Raw genomic sequence first — 12,913 nt, forward strand, 5'->3', positions numbered from 1 at the left:
TGAGGACCTTCAGTTCTTTAGGGTTGGATTAAATGGCTGATGTCGTTTACATAATGTGTTGAACTTGATGAGCTTATGTTGAGAAATGAAGTTTCTATTTTTTATTTCCATTTTTATTCTATTTTTTTAATGGACTTTTTGAAGTTCCTTTCCTTAACTGATGGAAAGATGAGAACACAGGCAATTTTCTGGGCATTAATCAGGTTCCAGTTAGACTATGTTGTTATTCAGGACAGCATTGGGACCAAAAGGCTAAATTCATGATGAAAGATACACTCCCAGCTGAGCAAGGTGGCTCATGCATGTAATCGCAGCACTTTGGGAGGTCAAGGTGGGCAGATCACCTGAGATCAGGAGTTGGAGACCAGCCTGACCAACATGGCAAAAACTCATTTGTACAAAACATACAAAAAGTAGCCAGACATAGTGGTGTATGCCTGTAGTCCCAGCTACTCGGGAGGTTGAGGCAGGTGAATAGCTTGAAACTGGGAAGCAGAAGCTGCAGTGAGCCAAGATCTCACCACTGTACTCCAGCCTGGGCAATGAAGCAATATCTTGTCTCAAAAAAAAGAAAGCCACTCTCCCTTCTTTGCCCTCTAGTGGGTGTTAGCAGCCCAGGCTTTGCTGTTGCTCCACTGGGGCCCTGGTTCCCTATTTATCTTGCTGCTTCTCTACCTTGCTGCTGTTTGGCGACATCAGTAAGCTTAGTCGAGGGCATCTGCTCTAGAAAACACATGTTTACTGCACTTTTTCTATGTTTTGATATACAAATACCATTGTGTTACAGTTGCTGACAGTATTCAGTACAGTCACATGTTTCATTCAGTACAGTCAGGTTTGCAGCCTAGGAGAAATAGGCACTACCATCTAGCCTAGTTGTGCTGTAGACTGTGCCATCTAGGTTTGTGTAAGTACACTGTGTGGTATCATACAACATTATATATCACATAATGACACAATTCTCAAAACTCATCCTTAGTATTAAGCTATGCATATATTTTCTTTGGCTACAACAGTTGTTAAGACAGCATTCAAGTGAGGCTGAGAGTTCAGTCACAATTACTTTATTTAACTACTTTCCCAAGGACATGGATCTTGCACTCAGCTTTATAGCCAGCCTCAGAAAACTTCCTAGTGACAACTAATAGGCTAGAGAAGCAGCAGAGTGGTCCGGAGGGGGCTCTTCCATTACCACATGCATGTGCATGAAACATTTCTCTTATCCTAGAAGCTCTTCGAGAAGAACATGTAACTGGTGATAAGGGCAATGTCTGGGGGCTGCTACACTTTGGCAGTGCAGTGATGAAAAAGTGAGAACAAAGTTCTAAAGAATGACAATAGAAGAGTGAGGAATATGGGGGTTGGACCCTTGGCACATCCACTTCACGGGTTTCTGTGGGTTTGGCAAGCAGGGTCACCCTTATTTTTGTTGCAGGATTCACTTGCAGTATGGATTTCAAATGTGCTGGCATCAGAACCTGAAGAGGAAAAAACAAAAATTGTGAGTGTACATGTCTTTGCCAGTTTGTCCTCAGCTTCGGAAAATGCTCTCAGTACTGACTGCACTGAGTTTTTCATGTGCCAACTTTGGTCAAAATTGCAGCATTCATTTTATCTATGAGAAAAAAAAAACCTACACCATCTTTCCATCTACATTTTATTAAATCATTACAATAGATGAAACAAGTCCTACAGAATTTTCTAGGCCAGTTAATGGCTGATCGTGGCACAGATGTGCAGGCAAAAAAACTGTTGGTTTAGGAAAGTTTTAGAGACCCAGGACGTGTGCTCTGTAATTTAGGAGCAGAGAGCGCTATTGTGACAGCTGGTACAGCTTCTACTAGGGATGGTAACTCAGGCAACAGGGACCCTATGGTTGGCTGGCTACCTACACTCAACTCCAGGAAGTGCTGGAAGGGAGGGAGACCACAACTGTGAAAAACGACACCACCTCCCAATGTCTTTTCATGGGCAATGGCACATGTTTATAGCAAGCAGCTCCTCCCCATCAGCGTCTACTCATGGAAAACTGTCATCTCAAGTCCCAAATTGGATACACATCCAGCCTCATTTAAATACACAGTACTACATGCCTGGTAACCCTTTGCGAAATTGAGCTCATTCTGATCATGAGCCTACATAAGATGATAAAGTGACAAATAATGTTTTTGTAAATACAGGAATGTATTTGTCCCAATGTGCTCAGCATTTCCTTCATGAGACATTTTTATCAGGTGTGGATTTCAGGATGGTTTTGCTCTCGCATGCAGTATTTTCTAGAAAATAATTAAGAGTCTAATAATTGTTCACGTTTTTCTCTTTACTCCCCTGCTAAGAAGCTCAAAGCCAAACTACCATCCATTTTAAATAGTTATCTGGGGCTAATTCTAGCTGGCTTTCTATTTCATTATCATTTTCCTTTAGTTCCTGTTTCATTTATTAATCAATTTCCCCATGTTGTTCTTCCAGAATATGACATGGTTTAAAAAGGATACAGAACAAAAGGAAAAAAATGTGAGCATCAGTCAGCAGTGTGAGAGCTAATGTGAACCCCATCAAAAGAATAATCTTGGGCATTGGTCATCATTCCAGCAATACATCTTCTTTCTGTTAGACCCTTTGAAACCACTGTCAGAATTATTCTTCCAATCCCCAAATATACTAGAATACTTGCTCCATCCCAGGTTGCAAGCTGTGTGTGGGGAATACAGAAGTGGAAAACATGAAGGACCGTGGCCTTTCGAACCACAGACAGGGCAAATGACTCCAAAAAGCCTCCAAAGAGCCTCCAAAGCCCTCCACCCTTGGGGCTTGCTGACAATCACAACCTCCTATGAGTCCCTCTCTGTTTCCTCACACCCTTAGGCACACTGCTTCTCTCCCTCCCACTCCAGGCTTGGTCCTGCCACTGGGCCTCTGCAACTCTATTTTTCTGTCTGTAAGGCCCTTCTGATTTTCTTGTGGCTCCTACACTTCATTCGGGTCTCAATGCTAATGTTACCTCATGCTCAGGGAGACTCTGGGACAACCTCTCTAAAATCATGCTCCCAACCGTCCCTGATTTTTCTTCACAGCACTTCCCACTATCTGGATGGAATATCATATCATTATTTGTGTTTTTCATTCTCTGTCTCTGCCACTACAGTGGAGAGTCTCAGTGGACAGGGAATGTGTCATAGTGACTGTACCCGATGCCCCAGATAACACCTGGTATATAGAGGGTGCTCAATCAATATGGGGAATGGGTCAGTACAGTCATGTTAAGTGCCTGACAGCAATGGGATGCAGCACTACTACTTTGGAGCACTCATTAAGATATGAGTACAAAGAAGGGTAGTAGCAACCGCAATTTTAAAAGAGATACATGCAGAGTTTGGGAGAATATTTTAGGGGAAAAAAAGGACATGAGAGTTATATGGAAAAGAGGCAGTCAGAAGTTGTGGCACTATGAGAGATGTGGTTGTAAAGAACTAAGAAAGCCTGAGCCAGGCTTGGTCCTGCCACTTTAAGGCAATAACAATATTCCCTTTTACCAAGAAGGCAAGTGTGGTTCACACCTCTAACTAGTGCTTTAGAAGGCTGAAACAGGAAGATCGCTTGAGGCCAGAAATGCAGGACCAGCCTGGGAAATACAGAAAGACCCCATCTCTATGATAAAAATTTTAAAACAAGCCAGTTGTAGCAGTGTACACCTGTGGTCCCAGTAACTTGGCAAGCTGAAGTGGAAGGATTGCTTGAACCTAGGAGTTCAAGGCTGCAATGAACCATAACGACACCACTTCACTCCAGCCTAGGCAACAGTGAGATCCTACCTCAAAAAAAAGGCAACTGTAATACTGTTGTGTCTCTGAAACACACGCATGCACTATGGGCTGTGGGAGAACATGGCACTCAGATCTTCCTCCCAGGGTTGGATTAAGGTGAATCTGGAGGAATCTTGGTCTGAGTTAACTCAGAGAAAGTGTGATGAGCTGCTCAAACAGTGGGTAAAGAGATTGAGCAGTGGGGGAGGACTGGCCATGGATGACACAGCCAGATTTTGAGGAGAGTCTGGGTGGCTGACAAGGATGGTGGAGAGCTGGTTTTGCTAGGGTGGTAAACCTGCCTTTCCTGGAGCCAAGACACCAGCTGGGAAAACTTCTAAAGAAGCCTTGCAGTTCTGGAGCAGCATTCCTGCTAGAGGGGGCTGGTGGCACATCAAAAAGACTTGATTCTGGCCAGGCACATTGGGTTCACGCCTGTAATCCCAGCACTTTGGGAGGCCGAGGCGGGCGGATCACGAGGTCAGGAGATTGAGACCATGCTGGCTAACACAGTGAAACCCCTTCTCTACTAAAAATACAAAAAATTAGCCAGGCGTGGTGGCAGGCGCCTGTAGTCCCAGCTACTCACTAGGCTAAGGCGGGAGAATGGCGTGAATCCGGGAGGCAGAGCTTGCACTGAGCCCAGATCGAGCCACTGCATTCCAGCCTGGGCGACAGAGCCAGACTCTGTCTCAAAAAAAAAAAAAAAAAAAAAAAGACTTGATTCTCACCAGGTCACCCACTGTTTATGAGGATGTCATGGATTCAAGCAAACTTGTGTGTGATTTCTGCGGTTCTTTTCAAACAGACTCTGGGCTGGGGTGTCATATGGTGGCTCTTTTTATTATTTTTTAGAAGTATTTATTATTTGAATTTTCTAGTCCAGAAATTATATTGTTAAAGTTTCATTTTCTCTATTATAAAAATAATTCATACTTATTAAAATGTGGAAAATAATTTTGCCTTATAGAAAAGTCAGGAAATATAAAAAACTTCAGAGAAGTATGAATGACTCATAGTCCCTCCACCCAGAGACAACCACTGTTAACATCTTAGCATATATAAGTCATTTCATTTTATTTGATGAGTTTGAATAACTGAGATTTTGTTTTTTTAAATAAGCTGTATTTAGTATACTATATTTAAATGTATGTACAAGGAGGTTAGTCCAAAGAAACACAGTAATTTTTTATGACTAGTGATAGGGAACTTTAAACAATTGTTTTTGTTGTTGTTGTTTCACATGGTCTCACTCTGTTCCCCAGGCATAGTCTTGGCTTCTTTACTCACTGCAACTTCTGCCTCTAGGGTTCAAGTGATTGTTGTGAGTCAGCCTCCCAAGTAGCTGAGATTACAAACATGCACCTCCAGGCCTGGCTAATTTTTGTGTTTTTAGTAGAGACAGAGTTGTACCATCTTGTCCAGGCTGGTCTCAAACTCCTAGCCTCATGTGATCCACCCACTTTGGCCTCCCAGAAGTGCTGGAATTACAGGCATGAGCCACAGCGCCTGGATAAAACAATGTTTTTAAAAACTTGTACAATCAGGCCTGGCACAGTGACTCAAGCCTGTAATTCTAGCACTTTGGGAGGTCAAGGTGGAAGGCTTGCTTGAACCCACGAGTTTGAAACTAGCCTAAGAAACATGGCAAGAGCCTATGTCTACAAAAAAAGTATATACAAAAATTAGCCAGGTGTGGTGGTACATGCCTATAATCTCAGCTACTTGGGAGGCTGAGGTGGGAGCATGAACTGGGCCCAGGAGGTGGAGGCTGCCACGAGCTATGATTGTCCCACTGCATTCCAGCCTGGGCAACAGAGTGAGATGCTATTTTGAAAGGAAAAAGAAAAAAAAAAAGTTCTACAGTCAACAGATGATATTCAAAGGACCTCTCAGTTAAAGCAAGCTTTCTTCTTCTAATTCCAATACCTCTGAGAGATTTTTCGCATCTCTTTATTGTTACAGTAGGTTTTCAGACACATATGAGTATGACAGGAAAAGGTCTCTGTCCCCAGGAATGTGAGGCGACCATTAAGTTATTCTCAGGTGGTTGGTAAACTGTCTCTCTAAAATAATTATTGGTTGCAGCTGCTACCAGCAGAAGGCAGTCTCCAAATAGAAACACCGGAAACTGTCGATCAGCAGCTTCCCCATAAAATCTCAGGGGTTGGGAAAGTGGGCTCAAGTATGCACAATACGAGGCAAGATGGAAGAATCATTCTGGCATATGACCTTCCTGTAGGAACACTGAGCTGGTGAGCATGCACAAAACTCCAGGAAACACTGCACATGTGGCCCCTCCCAAATAGTAGCAGGCCACTGTTGCATGCAGACAGCCTGCCCCAAGAGAATAATCATGGAAGAAGGGATGCAAGACCCCAGAAACCGTGGCAACATATAAGATCCGATATCAAGGGCTAAACAGTGCACTTGACTCTCTCAAGTTGCCTGCTTGGCCCTCTTCCAAGTGTACTTAACTCCCTTTCATTCCTCTTCTAAAGCTTTTTAATAAACTTTCCCTCTTGCTCTGAAACATGGCTCAGTCTGTCACTCTCCCTTATGCCTCTCAGCGGAATTCTTTCTTTTAAGGAGGCAAGAAGTGAGGATCTTTCAGACCTGTGTGGATTCACCACTGCTAACATGAGGAGGTGGGCGGCTCACTCCAGGACACATTTCCTAGAGGAAGAAGTAGGGGCTGGACTGCACGTCCCCAGCCACAGCCCAGGAGGCTTTTCCAAGCATGTTGTTAAGGACTCCATTCCTCTTATCCTTTTCTAACCATTGCCCTTGACTCATTTGCTATGCTCTGCTTCCTGTTTTCTTTCCTGAGAAAAGACATCAGCTAAATGCATTATGGACTAGAGCCTCTTCAGTCCTCACTCAGTTTTGGACTTCCCTCTTTTCTCTCCTCTCCTATTCCTCACACACCTCCACAGAGCTCCAATGGCAGTCCTGCAGCAAACCCAGGAGGGTCCCAGCACTGAAATGAAAAGTCACTTAGTCCTGGTGCTGAGCTAACAAGCAATGGCACAGAACTTGTGCTGGCAGAGGGCTGCACATTTACATTTTATTTATTGAACCTGCTTGCTTTTTGCAGCTGCATTCTGTTGATGTCTCTGAAGGACGATGAATGAAGTCAGTGGTTTCAGATAATTCCAGGAGGACATGTCACTGTCTGAGCCCAAGGCATAGCCACTCCCAGTGGCTGTGTACCCAGAGAGCCTCCCTACTATTTACTTGCAATCAGTGTCTTTCTGAACAGGATGGGTTTGACCATGAGGACCAGCAGCAGGGGCAGGTACCTGGTACCACAGTGGGGGATGGAGTGGTCCAGGCCCAGCTTACACCTGAGAGAGGAAAACCAAATCATTCTTCTCAAAAACAAAGCTTTGGCCACTTACCTGGAAGCCAAGATAAGAGGATGAAAACAGAAAGGGAAATGCGTAAATCTGCTTCTGACTGCTCAAAGGAAATGAGAGTCATTTGTCATGTCTGGAACAAGCAGTTAATTGCAGGATAGTAAGGGAGATCAGCTATGTTTCTGTCTCAGAAATGGGATGTCCTCTAAGGTGTTCCAATGGAGAGAGCTTTTAAAGGTTCCTGCTGGGAAAAGGTGGAAAAGGAAATGACACTCTGGGATGGTGGATTCCCTCCACTGGGTCTCAATGAAAAAACAAAGGCACTCCATTAAGTAGTTAGGTTTTGAGGGGTTACTACATGGCTTTGGGCAATAACATGAATAAGATACAGTCACTGGGCTTGAACAACCCAAAATATATCAGCTATGTATTTCAGAGAAAATGTATTCTCATGGTTATGGATAACAATAGTTTCAGAGATTCTTGTCAAGGAAGAGGACAATGATTTCTACTGATGGCTCATAGGAGTCACTGGTCACCACAGAACATGCTGGAGGACCTCACAATCATGTTATTATTATAAAGTTTCGGTGCTGCAAAAGAAATAGCACTCAAATGTAAGATTTTCTTTTTAATTCTCAGCAAGGCAAGTTACTTCTATAGAAGGGTGCACCCTTACAGATGGAGCAATGGTGAGCGCACACCTGGACAAGCGAGGGGAAGGGGTTCTTATCCCTGACACCCATAGCCTCCGGCCGTGTTGTTCCCCTCTTGGCTAGGGTTAGACCGCACAGGTTAAACTAGTTCTGGTTGACTAATTTAAAGAGAATGATGGGATGAGTGGTTTGGTGGGAAAAATGTCTATGAAATTAGTCAGGGTGGAGCAGGTAATCAGAATGAGTCAGGATGGAGAATGAGTTAGGGTGGAGAATGAGTCAGGGTGGAGCAGGTAATTGGAAAAGGTTGCATTACATGGAAGTTAAGTTTAAAAGTAGAAGGCAAAGAATTAAACACATTGACATATTCTTTGAAGATAAATTTAGAATTCAGAATTCGTATTTAACATTACCAAGGTAACAACCATTAGCTGTGAAATGCTTAAGGTAGGAGAGAAACAAAATGGCACAGAGGAAAAGAGAACTGAAAGGTAGAGGGGTAGGATAAAAATAGGCGCTAAAGGAAATTTCTCAGTAAGAAGGCACCAAGGACTATAAAGCCCACTGCTGATGTCCCCACATTTAAAACAAAAGGTCAATCTCTTAGAAATTACATACTTAGTTTATCTTCCACTTTCCTTTCCCTGAAAACTAAAGTCTTTTAGCACAGGTACCACTCCTAGAATTTCTGGTAAACCAGCACCAGCCTGAGGATCACATTCTCATCAAAGGGTGGAAAGAAGGAAAACCCCAGCCAGCCTGGGAAGGAACCTACTTTGTGCTGCTAACCACGGAGACTCCTGTTCATACAGTGGAAGGGGATGGATTCATCACACCTGAGTCAAGAAAGCGCCACCCCCTCCAGAGTCGTGGGGTGTAGTCCCAGGGGAAAACCCTACCAAACTAAAGCTAAGAAAAATTTAACCCTTTCATCTATGCTATTTCTCTTTCTTCTTTCCTCTCTCTATTGCGGACCATTTAGTTATTAACATAACCAAGTAAATTTTGCCTCAAACTATTGCATTTAATGCTTGCCTTGTTATACCCCTGGGGACTTGCCAAGTCAAAGACAGCTCCGTACTTCAGAAAAGTACCTCTGTCCCTCCTGACTCTCCTCAGACCGAGCATTAGTGTATTGGGACCACTTAATCCAGAGAGATTTCAGTAAGGCCTCAGTGTCAGCCAGGAGTCTTGCTCCCCCATGTAGAGCTTTTATGCCATAGTTGGTCCAATGATCTGTGGACCATTAAAGAGCAAGAATGGACTGCCCCAACCAGTTTTTGTAATTTCCTAAAACCATACATTCATTTTACTAGAGGGACAGCCCTCCCTAACCGTCAGCTAAACCAGTGTAATTCTATACAGGTTATTATCTCAAACCCTCAAAGTTCTTCCCCATTCCTAAGCCGGTTCCCTTCTTTAAGCCGGTTTTATGGTATGGGGGCTGAGATTCCAAGGGCAGACCATGTTAGATTCTTTGAAATATGTTACTTTGATCCCCCACCACTTGAACATTTCTCTAAGCCTTCTTTCAAAACCCCTCATGATAGAAAAATTGCTCCTGCTCCATCTAATGACAAGACCAAGAGAGCTATCATAAAATTTACAGACTTAAACTTTGGCAATGAAGACAGGACCAAGATGCAAATGCCTAGTTGGGATGGATCCAATATTCCTTCTGCATGTTAAACAACAGCAATTGTTATGCTTGGGTGAATGGCAGGCCAGAGGCCCAGATTGTCCCCTTTCCCCTAGGGTGGTCCTCCAGTCGACTGGGTGTGGGCTGTATGGTAGCTCTTTTCCTGGATTCTACAGCCTGGAGTAATAAGTCATGCCAAGCTCTCTCTCACTGTATCCTGAAGTCTGGCACCCTGCAGGTCAGCCCCCAAGGGCCATCCAGCCTCCGTCTCCCAACACTAACTTCATTTCATGTCTCTCAGACAGGGAGGAAACCTCGTGTTACTTGGAGACCTGAAAGAATGCAGTGAGCTTAAGAATTTTCAAGAGTTTATCAATCAGTCAGCCCTTGTTCATCCCTGAGCAGATGTGTGGTGGTATTGTAGTGGATTTTTACTGGCCACTCTGCCAGATAACTAGAGTGGCACTTGTGCTTTAGTCCAATTGGCTATCCATTTCACCCTGGCATTTCATCAACCAGAGGAAGGAAAAAGAAGACACTGTAAAGTGAGAGAAGCCCCTTATGGGTCTTTCGACTCTCACATCTTTTTAGATACAATTAGAGTCCCACAGGGAATACCAGTCAATTTAAAGCCCAAAATCAAATAGCTGCAGGATTCCAGTCAGTATTTTGGTAGGTCACAACTAATAAAAATGTAGATTGGATAAACTACATCTACTACAGCCAACAGCGATTTATTAACTACGCTAGAGATGCTGTTAAAGGAATAGCTGAGCAATTAGGGGCTACTTGCCAGATGGCTTGGGAAAATAGAATAGTCTTAGACATGATATTAGCAGAAAGAGGAGGAGTTTGCATAATGATTAAAACTCAATGTTGCACCTTCATCCCAAACACCACTACCCCTGATGGAAGTATAACAAAGGCATTGCAATGTGTGACTGCTCTATCCAATCAGTTAGCCAGCAACTCAGGGGTAAATGACCCATTTACAGGATGGTTAGAAAAGTGGTTTGGTAGAAAGGAATGACAGCCTCAATTCTTACTTCCCTCACAGCTGAAATGGGTGTACTTATTCTTGTTGGGTGCTGTGTCATACCATGCATCCATGGGTTGGTGCAGAGGCTCATAGAGCCAGCACTTACTAAAACCTCCCTTAACTATCCTCCACCTTATCCAGAGAAGCTTCTTCTTTTGGAAAATTAAGCAAAACAACTAAGCCAAAACATGTTTAAAAAAAAGTTTGAGAAGAAAGAGCTGTAAGAAATACAAGGGGAGGGGTGGTTAGACATGAGTTCTAAATTTCTTTTCAAAGAATCAACATGTCAGTAGGTTCAATTCTTTACCTTCTACTTTTAAACTTAACTTCCTCATAAAGCAATCTTTTTCAATTACCTGCTCCACCCTGACTCATTTGAATTACCTGCTCCACCGTCATTCTGATTACCTGCTCCACCCTGACTCAGTCCAATTACCTGCTCCACCCTGACTCATTCTGATTACCTGCTCCACCCTGACTCATCCTGATTACCTGCTCTGTCATAATCATTTTCTCACCCAAACCACTCACCCCGTCATTCTCTTTAAACTAGCCAATTGGAATTAGTTTAACCTGTGTGGTCTAACCTTAGCCAATAGAGGAACGACACAGCAGGAGGGGCCACGTGAGTCAAGGATAAAACCCCCTTCCCCTGCCTCGGGTGTGCACTCACCATTGCTCCATCTGTAATTTGGATGTAATTTGGGTGTAAGGGCACACCCTTCTATAGAAATAACTTGTCTTGCTGAGAATTAAAAGAAAATTTTATATTTGAGTGCTATTTCTTTGGCAGCACTGAAACTTTATACATAACAACCCAGAGCCCAGGAGCGTAGGGTGAATGATTCCATGGTGGGAAAGGGGCAGGGAACATGGCAAACTAGGTGTGACCACTGTTCGGAATGTCAAACCCAGTTGGGGCATTCAGGACAAAAAGGCCATTTATTCTGGACAAACTGTGGTATCCCTGATGCAGTGATTCTCAATGGGGGGTGACTATGCCTCCTTGGGGGTAATAGGCAATGTCTGGAGATAGTTTTGGTTGTAACAACTGAGGAGGAGGAATGCTCCTGACATCTGGTGGGTGGAGCCTGGGGATGCTACTGAACACCCTACAGTGCCCAGGGCAGCCCCACCACAAAGACTCAACCAGCCCCAAATACTGAGTGCTGGGGTGGAGAAGCCCTGTCCGGGTGCTATCCTGACTGTGCAAAATCTCCGCAAATGTCCACCCATTATACGGGAGGGTAATGCTTCAGAAGCCCACAGCATTCAGGCCTGGATCGGAAGTCCATCTGTTCATGAGATTTAATAAAATAGGCACTTGCTGCTACTTCAAATGACTCGTTGGGTTCAGGGTTAGACTAACTAGAGCCTTGACATAATTAACAACATCATTTCATTCTCATTCATGTTTTTTGTTTTTTGTTTTTAACATTCTTTGATTCTCTGATTTCCATCTACCAGAAAAAACTTTCCACACACATTTAAATATACAGGAGGAAGTTCCTTCCTTGTGCAGCATGCCAAATATTAATATCACATGAAACTCAATATGCCTTGGGGTAGTGTCTGGTGCACATGCAAAAACGTTTTTATACTCCCTGAACTTGAACAACCTCAGAAACAAGGAAGAATTGAAAGGCTTGTGTTTCAGTTGAAGAATAACTAAATGAAACACCATCCCAGAAGATTTCTGATTACAAGACACTATTTGAAATAAGGAAAGCAATACAACCCATGTAAACAACTAGCCGCATCACCTCAGGCAACCTTGGCTCTTGATTCTGGCCATGGAGTAGGCAATGGTGACTGGTCAAGACACTTTCATAGCCTGCTCCTCCTTCATATGTGCACACCCAAATAAACACGCACATCACAAAATGCAGTAACTGTCTAAGACGGTAAAAACACGTAGTCTTTTTTAAACTCCAAGAGCGCACTCTCTCTCTTTCCTTAGAGACAGGGTCTTCTTCTATCAACCAAGTTGCTGTGCACTGGCGTGATCACAGCTCACTACAACCTCAAAGTCCTGGCCTGAAGCGATCCTCCCACCTTGGCCTCCTAAAATGTGGGGATTATAAATTTGAGTCACCTCCCCTGGCCTGACTTTAAGGACTAGAAACCACTGAGATAAATGAGATGGTGTTTTATTGGTCCTCAGTGTCCTGGCATCTGGAGTGCCAAGGAAAGGAAACTATGAAGGTTTGTCAACAGGGGAAAGGCAGAAGGCAATGAGCAGAGGAAAATGGAGTCACAGCACCCTGAGACCTGAGATCTTGCTGGCCTCAAGCACGTGTCCTCCTAGTGAGGCAGGAAAATAGGGTGTGCACGCAGAGAACATACGGCTTATTCACACTTCAGCTGTGACAGGAAATTTCCTCTACATAGCGCATATACTGAGTAAATGACTTGTA

At 43.7% G+C, this 12,913-nt stretch overlaps 1 protein-coding gene across 11 annotated transcripts in view; it reads right to left on the reverse strand.

Moving 5' to 3' along the window:
- Positions 1-1,048: 1,048 nt before the first annotated feature.
- LOC129395581 (uncharacterized) overlaps positions 1,049-12,913 on the reverse strand; it is a 158,880-nt gene continuing 147,015 nt past the window's right edge. For all 11 annotated transcript variants that reach the window (XM_055107054.2, XM_055107059.2, XM_055107053.2 and 8 more), the window contains one exon: positions 1,049-1,478. In XM_055107054.2, the coding sequence (XP_054963029.1) occupies positions 1,065-1,478 (414 nt within the window). In that variant the 3' untranslated portion in view covers positions 1,049-1,064. The remainder of the gene's footprint in view (positions 1,479-12,913) is intronic.

The sequence above is a fragment of the Pan paniscus genome, chromosome Y, assembly GCF_029289425.2.
Source record: "Pan paniscus chromosome Y, NHGRI_mPanPan1-v2.0_pri, whole genome shotgun sequence".
Lineage (NCBI taxonomy): Eukaryota > Metazoa > Chordata > Mammalia > Primates > Hominidae > Pan > Pan paniscus.